The following is a 14,677-nucleotide window of genomic DNA, read 5'->3' as shown; positions in this document are numbered from 1 at the left end:
TCTCAATTATTTTCCAATTAGATGAATTTTTCGAGAATTTTGAAAAATATCAAGCCGATACGATTTCGGCATATTGTACAACTTATGATTAAAGAATATTCAATACGAAATAGAACATGTAAATTTGATGCACACATAGGTTCAAATGAATTGAATTGTCTAACGGACACCAATGTGAATCATATAGCAGCAGCCAACAAAGACATGTATTCGAATCGAAAGACGACAGTTCGTAAATGTATGTGAATAATGCAAATGGCGACGTTTTTCTCTCACTCATACAATGTCCCAACTCGTAGGCACACAGAAATTTAGCAGTAACAGCAGTGAGAGAACAGTAACTCGTCGAACCGAGGGAGAAAAACAACACACAAATTGTCGCACTTTTCAATAATCCACTCACAAGTGGAAAATACAATAAAGAATAAAAAATTATATGTATATCATCTGAATACGAGTTTAACTATATAAACAAAAGGGAATTTTTGTCTATTGGTTCCTTGTGCGCGTTCTCAATACCATTAGACTTGAACATTTTTTGCAGTTTACATTAAACTGCAGCGAGCATTTAAAAAAAAAATCATATAAAAAACAATTTCGTGACAGCTGCAACAAATTCAAAAAACTATCTGTGAAGTGAGAGAAAATAAAAAAAACAACAATACCAACGTATTATAACTACTCTGTTCCAATCGAGAAGAGAATTTGTGTTCATTTTGGTGTGTTCGATTGTTTGATTTGTTATTTAAGTTGATTAGCAAATTGAAAATTTCATTGTGGTGGAATTTTTTTCATGCTGTTTGGTGTATTTTTTTTGACAAGTGTGTAGTTTTTTTGTTGCTTCTATTTTGCGGAGAGACATAGAACACTATTTAAAAGAATGAGTGAACAATTTTAAATCGAGTGCGTAATTCGTTCATTGTTACGACACTTTAATGTACATTTTTTTTTGTTCTCTCTGTTTGCTCTCGCCCGACGTCGTCATCGCTGTTGTTTTTATAACGATTTTAATTAGATGTTAAGGTTCATCTCATTGAGTTAATCATGCATTACGATAAAATGAAAAGTGACCGCAAATGTTGTTGGGACAATTTGCCATAATTTGAATTGTGTTTTTATCTGAAAATTGTATGACCGAGAATTGTTTTTCCTTTCGCATAATTTCTTCGTCTCTCTTTCACGGGCATATGTATGTGTATGTAAGCCAATTTATGTGTTGACTCGATGTGTTTTGGTATATTATGTGACACAAATCAAATGGGCTATGAACAAGGGGCCAAACAGCCAGCACCACAGTCACATGTGTAAAGAGAGTGTAGTCATTTTTGTTCCTCTTGCCACGGACAATGTGAATGCAATTTTGCAATACATTCAGTGCTCTTTTTTTTCTGGTCTCGTGTTTGAGGTTCATATTTGAACGCAAAGAATGTTGACATTTATCATTTATTCACGACACTGTATAATTTTAAAAAAAAATCGCATTTAACAGGAGAGGAAAAAAAATATAGAGAATAAAGTGTGACAGAAAAAAGGCATAGTCATAGATAGTGAAGAGAAGTGCAATTTAAATGAACAAATGAATTAAAACTGCCAATTGCAAATGTAAATGACACCAAAGTCATTGTGATTCAGTACACATACACATAACAATCATTCATATTGTGACAAAAAAAGTGACGAGTAAGAAAGATAGTAAGAAGGAAAGAAAGCAAAAAACAACAGCGCGCGACAAACACATCGTACAAATTCAATTTTTATGAAATTCCTCTTGATTTGATTTTTTCGTCATCACCGTTGTCATCGACTTCCAAATGTGAATATATAAAACGGTTTGAAATAGAGCCTATTTCATCGTATACGTGCACATTTTTCATAGACACCAAGCGATAAAAAAAAGTGAACGAGAGAAGAAATTCAAGACCAGAAAAAACACATTTACCGGATCCGATCGCATTGTTAATGATTCTGTTTCGTTTGCGTGAAATTTTATCATCATGATGAAGAGAAATTTCCGATTTTGGCAGTTTTAATAATCACTGAATCGAATCACAATCGTACTAGATAAAATGAACAACAACAACAACAATGTTACATCGAAAAGAATGTGTTTTATCGAATTGAAAATTGCACACGAGCTATAACAGCAAAAACAACAATAATCTACACACTTATATACAAGAGAACGCAACGCCACAACCGTTTTCTTCACTGAATGGGATACGTGTATCATCAAGCTCGTTTATTCCTGTATGACACAACTGGGCCATAAAATGCAAACAACAATAGCAACAAAACAAATCTATTGAATTTCTTGCTACTTTATCAGTGGCATATTTATTTCAATCGTAAATTGGATATAATTTAGCAGAGCATCTATCATCTCTTTTGCGCGCACACACACACACACATATACAGAGAGAGCGAGCGAATTTTTCACTCTAATATACAAATGCATCAGAGAAATGAACGTGTTTTTTTATTAGATGTCAAATGAAGAGGATTTAAAGGCAAATGCGATATGTTTTCAATTCAATCGGTAGTTACGTCAATTATTTATTACCAGAAACAAGAGAAAATCTGACGTTATTTACCCGGGAATGTTTTTTTTTAAATTCGAAACAAGACAAAATAACGCTGAACATCAACAATAGCTGAAGCTACGACAGCAATAGTATAACGACGACAAACAAAACAAAAGAAGGAGTGTTAACACTGAATAAAGTTGACGCATAAAAATCAATTGATCAAAATCCAGAAGTAAGAAGAAAAAAACGCATTAGTGCAGCAATTGAGCGCGCGCTCGCTCGCTTAACACACACACACACAACGTACTCTGCGAAACAGAAGAATACAGAAAGACAAAGGAATCATGGCATCCGCTCACGGTTCAACTTCAATGGCAAATTCAAGCAATTTGCTTAGCTCGGATATATCACGGAGAAATCCACAAGATGAATACGAATTGATTCAAAAGATCGGCTCCGGCACTTATGGTGATGTCTACAAGGTAAGTGTTCTTGTTTTCAATTCTGTTCAGTTGCATTTATGTTGACTCGTGCACTTTCGGTTCGACTGATGGTGTCTTTATGTACGCTCGACAAGTCTCATTGTTTGCTCGATAGTGCGAGCTGATCATGCTCCTTTCTTCATCGTCTCTACATGCACAAAAATGCGAAAAGAAAGATTTTTGTGCATACTTTGCACCCGTTCGCCCGCGGATACAGGTGCATAGCTCTTAAACACGTAACTCAAACCAAACGCAATGAAACACACAAATTAAAATATAGAAATAAAATGCATATATTATACATAGATATAATATCACAGCGAAGGCAATTAAATGTGTGTAATATAGTTGATGTGTTGTTGCTACATTCATGCATTTTGTTGGGTTGATGTGTAATTGTATGTCGTTTTGGTTTTGCGTGGACACACGATTCGCAAGTTTTTTTCTTCTCTCTTTCTCTTTCTCTTCTGTCATTAACATACCAATGAGAAGACCTGGCAGTTGCGATTTTCATATTTCTCGTCTTCTTCATGCATTTCGTCAGTGAAGGAGAAAGTGAATTAAAAAGCAATTTCATAGATCTAATTTTTTTTCGATGTCGTATGCCGTTGTCACGATTATCGGTGTGTGACAATAATTTGTGTGTTGTTAAGCATTGGCGTGGCCATTGTGTATGTAGATGTGCTTTTGTAATCATCAACTTCCCTCTGAACATGAAAAGATCTTTCTGACATTTTTATATGAAACATATATTACGCCAGCTATATTCACCCAGTCTGAATATCATTTTTTTGGCGTTTTGTATGTGAATGTGTCTGCGTGCTAATAGAATAAATGTTCGTTGAGAGTTTATCGTTGGGTTAGCAGAGAAAAGTTCATATACGAAAGCACCCTAAGCACTTAAACCAACAATTTCAAATCATGTAACGTGCTTTATCGCGATGCTCTTGCTCTTTCGCTCACCAACTGGTTGGTTAAATATGCTTGGTACGCACATGTGTAACAACGTTGTTTCAACTTTTTCTACACACAAATCGAGAGAGAGAGAGAGAGAGAGAGAGAGAGAGAGAGAGAGAGAACCAAAATGTGGATTGCTTGGTTTACAATCCATTTTTTTCTGGGTCATTTGCGCTAGCCAAACGCCTTATACATGGATTAAAATATGTATCAAGTATTTTGCATGTTTGATTGCTTGGGTTGCGATTTTTCCCTTTGGTATTCTTCATCTCTCTTTATTAATACATCAACACATTCTCTTTCTCTCTCTCTATCTTTGCAATGTAAATACGTATGGTTCCGTTTTATAAGCCGCCTTTTTGTGCACATACCGCTACAGCTGACATGTTTGTCAGCAATTTTCATTATATTTGAATCGTTTATGTTACGCGGCGTCGTTGTCGTCATTGTGAGTCTTCATCTTTTTTACTCCGACATTTTATGTCGAAATAATCGACAACGACGACAACAAAAAAATATATAATGTTTGACAACTTTATCATAAAATTGTTGGTATTGCACATATACTAGCTAGACTAGCGCCGGATTCGACGGTTCGAACATGTAAAAAGCCTATGTAAAGAGAGAGAAAAAAAACCTAGAAAATTTTCCAACAATTTATGTTTCATCATGTAAAGCGTACAGCATAAGAAAAGGACCAAGTCAAAAAGAATTTTTGAACAGATGGGAACTGAAAAAGTTCACCGTTGAATGAAATAAAATCGAAAGTAAAACATATTGAACAGCGAAAATACATCGCCATCGTTGTCGTCATCAATGACTTTTTTATTAGTCTGAATCATAAACACATATACCGACACAACAAAATGAAATAACAACAAACTTCTTCAACTAGTTTTGTTTTCGTCTTCAATTTGAGACGTATTGTATCGGGGCACAATAATCGAGCACACATTTATATTATTTTTGGCGAATGTCTGCGATATATATACGATTTTTATTATGAGTTTTGCAATTTTTGTTTGTCTTGGGCGCATTCTTCAAATTCAAAACAAAATTCAAGGCTGAAAAGTTTGCAAATTTCAATACGGAAAAAATTTTATGCAGAGAAAGAGAGATGACAATGATGAAACAACAACAAAACATTCACACAGGTGTTGTTCCATTTATGTAATGATAAAATACGGAATTTTGTCTGCTGATAATGCTATTATGACGAACATGAAAACAAACATGGGCGATTGTACTTTGAGTGCACAGCGCAGCACAGCATATCAATTGAATGTTAGGAATGTGCGAATGTGCATGCAATATGAAAATGTATTGGAATTTCCGTCATGAGATTGGATTTTTGCCCGATCGAAATAGAAACTGTGTTCGTTTTTTTCCACTTTTCACTGTATTTCCATAGTACGAACATCAAATTCCTGAATTGAAGGGTAGCATTTTTGATGTGCATGCATTCAAGTGTGAATAAACGGAGTCTGAAAGAGTCTATATCAGTATATTTGACTATAAATGATGTTAATAAAATGTTATTTATTCTATTTCACAGGCAAAACGTATCCAAAGCAATGAGTTAGCAGCAATAAAAGTAATTAAAATCGAGCCGGGTGATGATATTCAAGTCATACAACAGGAAATAATAATGATGCGAGATTGTCGACATCCGAATATAATTGCCTATTTTGGTTCATATTTACGACGTGGTAAATTGTGGATATGCATGGAATACTGTGGTGGTGGCAGTTTACAAGATATTTATCAAGTAACTGGTCCATTAAATGAACAACAAATCGCATATATGTGTAAAGAAACATTGAAGGGTTTGGAATATTTGCATTCGAAGAATAAAATGCATCGCGATATTAAAGGTGCCAATATATTGCTCACAGAAAATGGTGATGTTAAATTAGCGGATTTTGGTGTATCAGCACAGATAACAGCCACAATCAATAAACGACGAAGTTTCATTGGAACGCCTTATTGGATGGTAAGTGTGCATAAATGAAGTCGATGATAAAATCGAAAATAAAGTTCGAAAAACGAACATAATTTATTATTTATACATCACATACACACACACACACATAAAAAGAAAAATAATGTTCAATTCTAGGCGCCAGAAGTAGCAGCCGTCGAACGAAAAGGTGGCTACAATCAACTATGTGATATTTGGGCGACTGGCATAACGGCCATTGAGTTGGCTGAACTGCAGCCGCCCATGTTTGATTTACATCCGATGCGTGCATTGTTTTTAATGTCAAAAAGTAGCTTTAAACCACCCACGCTTAAAGAAAAAGAGAAATGGTCGCCAACATTTCATTCGTTTATCAAAACAGCGCTAACAAAAAATCCAAAAAAGCGACCAACCGCCGAAAAATTACTATCGCATCCATTTGTTATGTGCGATATGTCGGTGCGCATCGTTAAAGAACTATTGCAAAAATATTTGAGCCCAAATCAATTTGATTTTTATTCGGATGGCGATGACGATCTATCCGGCATACCGAACAATGTACCGCAACGCATTGCCAGCCGTGCAACGTCTAGTCGCAGCAATGGATTGGCGAAAAATCAACAAAATCACACCATTAAAAATGGTATGTAAAGAAACACATTGTCTCCCCACTGTCTCTATCCATTTCATGCGCTTTAAATTTTCCATATTCTTTTGTTTGTTTTCTTCGTCCAACCCACTTGATTTATACTTATGTATATGTATTTATGGTTCTCTTTTTACTAGCTGCATCATCGTCGCAATGGAGTAATGGACGATCATCAAGTCCCGAAACATTACCGAGTGATATGTAAGTGGAGAAAAGCATCTAGATTTGATTCGCATTAAATCTGCTCGATTTTTCATGTATATCTCGCGCGCGCAAAATCTTATCACATAATCTCAATTTAAGCACAAAACTGATTTCAGCATTATTCACATAATAAACAAGTCTCTTTTGGTTCGACATCCAGAAAATGAAGAAATGAAAGACATTTTTAAAAGCAATAAATTATTAAAGACATTTTCAATTTAAATTAATGGAAAATGACATCGTCGTCTCTAAACACACAAACTTTCGAAAACAATTTTCAACTGAAATTAAGCAAATCAATTTGTATTATAATTTCCATCTTATGCAGTATTCTGTGTTTTTTTTTTTCTCTGTTCATTTCAATTCAAAATGTATAACGGATGTACAGAAAACTAAAAAATTCTACGTGTCGTCATAATCGACGTCAACATTCCAAAGCGACCGGCACAATGCTGTTTCAAATGACTCTAAGGTTGGCCGCAAATGTTTCCTTCAATATTTTTTTTTTTGCACTGAGAGTGTGCTGTTTTTTCTCTCTTTCTCTCAATTAGTTGTTTTTCTTTCTTTGTTTGTATTTTGTGTTTTATGTTACGATGATTTGCATTTGTTCTTTTCAAAAATAGCCATATGTGTTTGCCAACATGGAATGAGAGAGAATTGGCTGAAACAAATGCTTTTATTGCGGATTGTAATGTAATTTTATTCAAGGCAATGGCCATAATATATTCTCAGTTGCTTTTAATTTTCTGTTAAAAATAACCATTGACTCAATTCTAATGATATTTGTGTATTTTATTTTCGACGGTTCGTTTCGAGAATTTGAAGTGCACCACCTCACACCGCCAATGCTGGCAATCAATAATGAGCTCAATTGATCACATTGTTAAATTATAAATTTATTGCTTTATTAATTTTTCTTTTTCACGTGTTTTGCATTTTCTTTCTCTTCTGCTGACAAATCAAAACTAACCATCTCGCCATGATATAACTTTGTTAACTCTGCCTCAATCAAAAACTAATCCAAATCACAAACTGATAATAATAATACATCGACTCATTTATTAAGGAGGCAACAACAAACTTGAAATAATAATACAAATAATAATTTCATTCACTAACTTTACGGCGATAAAATAATGTATACGAATATTTATGTGCAACAAATTCGGTCTCAAATATCTGAAGGATTTATTTTGAATTACACGCAATGTCAATTTATTATTCATGAATTTAAGGCCGTTTTTTGCGTGGAGTGAATAACTATTTTAAATATGTCCTTAAAAAGAGTAAAAAGTGGATACTTTAATTTTCACCATGTATTTTTTTTTCGTTTTTGCTCAAATCTGTGTGATTCGCGAAAAAAACTTTATTCCTTATGATTTTCTGGAATTTTTTGTGTGACATTTGTAGCAACCATTTTCCGTTCTTATTTTAATTCAATTTCACCGTATTTTTTAACAAATTCTGAACAAATTTGATTTTTTTAAAAAAATAATGATTTCATCCAATTTTTTCTCGATTTGCCAAAATTTCGCACGATTTCAAAAAAAAAAGAGAATTCGAAGAGAAATCAAATATTCAAATTTCATTTTAACAAAACGTGCGATTAAATTGACAAAATGATCGGATTTGTTTGAAAATATTAGTTTTCACGTTTGTTTTTTTTTTCTTCACTCATTTGTGTACGATATTTTTTTTTTCTGTTGTTTTGTCATTGTTTGAGTTTGACACAAATTTTACAATTGATTTTTGATTGTAGGAGCCTCTTGCAATATATCGATGAGGAGCTTAAATTAAGGTAATTTAATGTTTATGTTCCGTAAACAATTGACCTTTTTTCGAATCAAACAAATTAAATTCCGTAAATACGTTGGGCCACTAAATATGTTTTTTTTTTCTAATGTAAAAAGTATCATCAAGAATTTCATATGCATGTAGTATTTTGTTGTTTTTTCTTTCTCGCCTCATTCCAACCCGACTATTAAGTTGCATTCGAGCAAGTTCAACCATTTATTTTCCGTACATCATATCATATCGCTAATATATTTTGTTTAATAACGTATATTCTGTTCTCTATTCATAGTTAAATTTGTTTTATGCATGCCAGTAAAAAAAATATCACTACGCTCATATTTTCTTATAAATTTACCCACTATGATTTCTGTATTTTGCCTCATTCCATGACTCCCAAAAGAGGTCTATCATTGTTGAGTGTGCATAATAAAATCCATTCTCATAGAAAATTCATTCATATCCATCATCATCGTAAATTAAACATACAAGACACAGTCAACAAATAAAAATTAGTTTTAATGTAAAAAAAAGAGTTAAATGTAAAAAAGACGTGTTTTTTCTTTAAATTTTCATTTGATTTAATTTATTTTTTTATTTGTTGTTTTTTTGCCCACAAATGTGTTCCACCTACGTTCTTTACACAACTGAACATACAATACATACCGACAAAAATAAACAATGTATAAACAAATCAAAAACTGTACAAAAAATACTCTCTGCAGAGCTACACTACCCTTAACAACTGACACCAAAGAATTGTCCGATTGTATGTGTCCACATTTGTCGAATTTGAATCACAACAATGGCAGTGAACTGAATGCACCGAATATTGTAACTGATCTGAGTAACATTTCCCATCAAGGCTATGATGTGACCGAATTACGGCGCTTTGATATAACATCGCCAATAACCAGCAATAATGCAAATAGCAATAGAAATGGTGATGTGATAAATTCAACGATAATAACAACTGGAATAACCGCAGCTATAACAACAACGACACCATTAGCACCACCAACATCGATAACAACGGCAACAAATACATCGCCAACCGATGAATCGAGGGTGCGTCACAGTTCAATGGATCGCTTAATGAGCCTATTCAATGATCTGGGCAATTCAACACGAACGCGTAGCTTAAGCGATGGAGGTCATGAAGAAGGTAACGCATTGACTGCAACTCTTGAATTGAAAAACTGTATTGATCACATTTGTTTGTTTGTTTTTTTTTGCAGAAGGTGAAAAGGAGATTCAACCGGATATTTTGAATAATACACCACCAGTGCCTCCGAAGCGAATGCATCGACGAAGGCAAACACCACCGCGTCCTATTTCAAATGGTTTACCGCCAACGCCCAAAGTGCATATGGGCGCATGTTTTTCGAAAATTTTCAACGGTTGTCCACTTACCATACATTGTACCGCATCATGGATTCATCCGGAAACAAAAGATCAACATTTATTGATTGGTGCCGAAGAAGGCATTTTCAATTTAAATATGAATGAATTACATGATGCAGCCATTGATCAATTATTTCCACGACGAACCACATGGTTGTATGTTATTAAAGATGTGCTTATGAGTTTATCGGGAAAAAGTTCACAACTATATCGACATGATTTGATTGCATTGCACTCCAAAGATGCCAACCGTTTTTCGGTGCATATGAATCGAATTCCCGAACGTTTAGTACCGAAAAAATTTGCGCTCACCACTAAAGTACCAGATACAAAGGGCTGTACACAATGCTGTGTGATTCGAAATCCATACAATGGATACAAATATTTATGCGGTGCATTGGCATCGGGTATATTTCTCTTGATTCTTTTTCGATTATTGCGATTATTTCGATTATTTTCGATTATTTCAAATTACTTCTTTTCTTTTGTGATTCTCCCCTTAGGTATATTTCTCATGCAATGGTATGATCCATTGAATAAATTTATGCTGTTAAAACATTGCGAATGGCCATCATTAGCGGTTAATATTAGCGGAGTAAATCCGGCAATCAATGGTGGCATCACCAATGTATTCGAAATGATTATCACACCCGAACTAGAATATCCAATTGTTTGTACCGGCGTGAAGAGGGGGCTGGGCGAATGCGTTAAACTTGACCTCATCAATATGAACAGTGGTTGTTTTACAGTTTTATTTAAAAAGACATATTTTTCTCACACATCCACGTTGATTTCCATACTAATTTGTGGATTATTTTTTTTTTTGAAAAAATGATTTTCAGGTGCCAGTTGGTTTCATTCCGATGAATTAGAAATCGATCGAACAGCAACAATGGTTCCGAGACGTGAACCAATTAAAGTGACAAAGGTATTTCAGGTAAGTGAATGAAAATGATTGTTTCTTTAATGGTTTTGATATAAAGTTCGAATACACACCAATTAAATTTTTCATTTCAATCAATTTTGTTTTTCATTCGTTTGGGAATGTGCAGGTCGACAAAGATGCAATACTGATTTGCTATGGTAGAACTTTGAAAATTGTTACCATGGAAGGAAATCCACGACAAAGTAGAAAATTAGTATCATATTTAGAGTTTGACTTTACCATTGAAAGTATTGGTAGGTTTTGTTCATTTCTTTTCCCTCTCTCAATACAGTATTCACTTTTTTCTAGTAAAATTTTATTAATTTCTTCATAATTCCGTTTCAGTTTGTTTACCGGATAGCATTTTAGCATTCCATAAGCATGGTATGCAAGGAAGATCATTGAAAAATGGCGAAATAACGCAGGAGATAACCGATCAGAGTCGAACGTATCGACTCCTCGGAAGTGATAAGTATGTGTGATCATGATTGGCATTTGATCAATGATTTATGTTCATTTCATTATTCGAATGAATTTTGCAGGGTTGTGGCATTGGAAAGTCATGTGGTGCGAGCAGGATCATTGACACAAGAAGAGGGTCATGATTTGCATATCTTGGCCGGCCACGAGGCAAGTTACTAGGCAATTTCAATCAGTATTCATCGCACAAAACTACACAAAAACAAAAATCAATAGTTTCCTGCCTGTCTGTGAACGGACAACATGGAATGCAACGCCCGATGACCGAAAATATAATCCATATTTGATTGAAATGATTCGTGTAAGTGCAGCTGCTCCAGTGTAAACAAGAAAAAGAACTGTGTATAGTATTAAAGATGAAAAATAGAAAAAGATTACATAGTGGCATAAATAAATTCTGTTTGCAATCCATACGTCGTAATTTATTACGCATTCGAATAGTGCGTTTGATGATTATAGTATTTTCGCAGAATGTAGTTAACGAATTTCAATATAGCGCTATACAAAAGAAAACCCCTACACACCATTTGATTGTTGCACTGAGAGAAAAACTAAACAGAAAAATTGTATAAATTTTTTCTTTGTGAAAAAAAGAAAAGAATGATTGGTATTTTAATTTATTTCACATGATTTAAAATCAAAATTTATTTGTAGTTTTAATTTCTTTTTTTGTTTCGTATTTACTGAATGAAGCAGCCAGAATATAGAATCGTGTATAAAATCTAAATGTAAATATCGAAATAAGTGCGAAGTCATTTGTCCATTTTATTTGTATGATTTTTGTTTTGTCTCCAATTTTCTTTGTTTTCTGTGAATGTTACATGGAAATCAAACGGGTCTTTAATTTCCAATGTGAAAATGATTGTGAGCGAATCGTTCAATTGAATCAAGAACCATATTTGTTTTCTTTTTTAAACATTTTTTTTAAACCGAAATTTCAAACGATTGAAATTATGACAATTCAATGCCAGTTTATTTGAATTAACGTATTAGATTTCTTCTTTTAAATCGAGCCCCGCTACATTCCACCGTGAAAAAAAAGTACAGCAAAAACACATTTCAAGCCAATCCCCTATTGGGAGATAATACAGAATAGCAATAAATCCAACAACGAACATTTTTTCACACCACATATAGCACAATTTATAGACAGAATAAACGTTCGTACAGGATTTTAAGTCGTTTTCATTTTGTTTTCCTCATTTTTGCGCTCTGTTTGACACTTTTTTTACATTATAGTATTGATATGAACGTATTAGCTTTCGATTTCATGTGAGAGATATAAAACAAAGTGTACCTATTTTAGAAGGTTAATTAATTTAGAAGGTTAATATATCACTTAAATTAGTTTTGAGAAGAAGAAAAAAACGACGAGAAAATACAGTTGAAATAGTAAAAATGAGAAGACACTCACTGAGTTGGACGACATCATTTTAAGATGCAAAGTGACAAAAAAAAAATCGAAACAATACGTGCAACCAACCGTCATATTGTGGTATCACGAGGCCGTATTATTTTGGTTTGCATATGCGATGATGTGACAATAACCGGCGATGTTTTTTTTTACATTTTAAAATGATATGGTTGAACTTGGTGAAAAGTTATGTCATTCAATCATTCTTACATATATACACTCACATTTACCTGAAAAAAATATATAGAATATTTGATGCAAACGTATTTAAAACAGAAAACACAAAATTCGAAATAAAAAGAAAACTATAATACAATAAATGCAAATGAAGCAGCTAAAATTATACCATATTTAAAGACAAAATGAATATTTAGTAATTAATGTAAAAAAATTAATAAAAAAAATACATCAACAACAAAAATAAACTTACAGATTTAAAACAAAAGGCACAATTATTTTTTATACCTAGTCAAACTATTATAATGTGGTCAATAAGCAGACACATCTGAACAATCAGAGGAAACCGTCTGATGAATCTATCGCATCTTAGCAGGTATATCCATTTGACGGTATTCCCTGTAAATAATTCACGAATTATTGTAATTGTTAATCCTGTTATTGTGAATGCAGACCAATTCAAACCATACACACATACACACACCATTATTCCTAAAATTCCTCAATCGAACCTTTTTATCCTGAATATGTTTTAAGTATTTTTTTGTGTTTAACCTTAAATAAAATCTATTAATTTACAAAGAACGCAACTTATCAAAATTGTAATCAAAAATTCAATATTATTCTAAACAGTAATTGATTTAATTGATTTTTAATGTCGAACATCAATTTTGGAATGAAAAACTAAAAACATTTTATAAAAAAACACGAACTGTCGATCATATTTATTCATCAATAATTTTTTGTCAGTATTTGAATTTGTTTTTCGGTATATATCAAAGGTTTTTACTAACAAATAAAGAATTCGTTGAAATGTAAATAAGAAAAATTGAAACAATTACGTATTTAAACAAAAAGAATCTTTTTTCCAAATCCAATTCAATTGAATTATGTCAAACGTGAATCAGATATTAATAAAAGAACTAAAAAAATGTTTAGAAAGCGGCAAGAGAAATAATCTCCGTAAAATTCGCACAATTTAAATCAATGTTTTTGCTTGCTCATCGGAATAATTTTATTAATTATGAAATGATAGAAACAACACATTCTTCGATGGTGTTTTTAAAAATATCCTGCAAATCATTTTCTTTATCGTCTTACATTCAACCTGGACAAAGAACTTAAAATGAGACACATACAAGAAAAATGAAATGAATATTAAATGAAATTCTATATTGTGTTATAAACTATTCATAGAAATATCACAGACACCACTATTTATTGCGTTTGACATGAAAAAAAAAAATTTAAAAAAACGACAAAAAAAGAGAAAAGAAATCCATAATTTAAAAAGTTATTCATGGTTAATTGTATTCGATTTGTTTAAAACTAAAAAAAATAAACAATTTAGAAAAAAATCGAATAAAACTGAAATAAAATCCAAGAAAAAAGTTTGTTTCCATAGATCTTGTTTATTATTTGCGGAAGTATATTGTTTTATTTGAACAATCATTGATATTTCACCAAAAAAGTTCAAAGTTACAGATAGCTTATTGTTATTTTGCATGCAGAGCTATTCCTGGTACTGCATAGACATGAAATTGGCACTACTGGCCATGAAGTAATCCTATCCGAAAAGAAGAGGTGAGTTGGAACGTAATATGCTAATCGAACTTAACATGAAAAGCAAAGTAAAATTATTTTCAAATATCTTCAACAGACCGTAATAAAAGCGAATACAAACAATAACCAGTAAATCCCATTCTATT

General features: G+C 32.8%; 1 protein-coding gene across 4 annotated transcripts; it reads left to right on the top strand.

Annotated features, from left to right (window-relative positions):
* The first annotated feature begins 313 nt into the window (after positions 1-313).
* LOC116340027 (mitogen-activated protein kinase kinase kinase kinase 5) lies at positions 314-12,837 on the top strand. Of its 4 annotated transcripts, XM_031766172.1 has the most exons (13): positions 314-719; positions 1,490-3,007; positions 5,520-5,957; positions 6,084-6,567; positions 6,711-6,774; positions 8,537-8,575; positions 9,294-9,733; positions 9,807-10,379; positions 10,476-10,709; positions 10,815-10,909; positions 11,025-11,151; positions 11,243-11,369; positions 11,440-12,837. In XM_031766172.1, exons 2-13 carry the CDS (start codon positions 2,870-2,872, stop codon positions 11,537-11,539), a joined length of 2,859 nt encoding a protein of 952 aa, XP_031622032.1. In that variant the 5' UTR covers positions 314-719; positions 1,490-2,869; the 3' UTR covers positions 11,540-12,837. The 4 variants fall into 4 exon arrangements, with proteins under 4 accessions (XP_031622032.1, XP_031622034.1, XP_031622033.1 ...); XM_031766173.1 differs by lacking the exon at positions 314-719 and having other exon boundaries at positions 760-3,007; positions 10,476-10,706; XM_031766170.1 differs by lacking the exon at positions 314-719 and having other exon boundaries at positions 760-3,007.
* The last annotated feature ends 1,840 nt before the right edge of the window (positions 12,838-14,677 follow it).

The sequence above is a fragment of the Contarinia nasturtii genome, unplaced genomic scaffold (genome assembly GCF_009176525.2).
Source record: "Contarinia nasturtii isolate CC-2019 unplaced genomic scaffold, AAFC_CNas_1.1 Cnas_scaffold_630, whole genome shotgun sequence".
Classification (NCBI taxonomy): Eukaryota; Metazoa; Arthropoda; class Insecta; order Diptera; family Cecidomyiidae; genus Contarinia; species Contarinia nasturtii.
Note: the sequence above shows the minus strand (reverse complement) of the source record. Positions and strands in the feature narration are given on the sequence as shown.

Bases quoted from the DNA above. Each gene is read 5' to 3' on its own strand.
- LOC116340027 (XM_031766172.1), top strand. From the start codon at position 2,870: ATGGCATCCGCTCACGGTTCAACTTCAATGGCAAATTCAAGCAATTTG. The intron at 10,910-11,024 runs GTAAGTGAATGA...GGGAATGTGCAG, and splicing joins AAGTGACAAAGGTATTTCAG to GTCGACAAAGATGCAATACT. The intron at 11,370-11,439 runs GTATGTGTGATC...TGAATTTTGCAG, and splicing joins CGACTCCTCGGAAGTGATAA to GGTTGTGGCATTGGAAAGTC.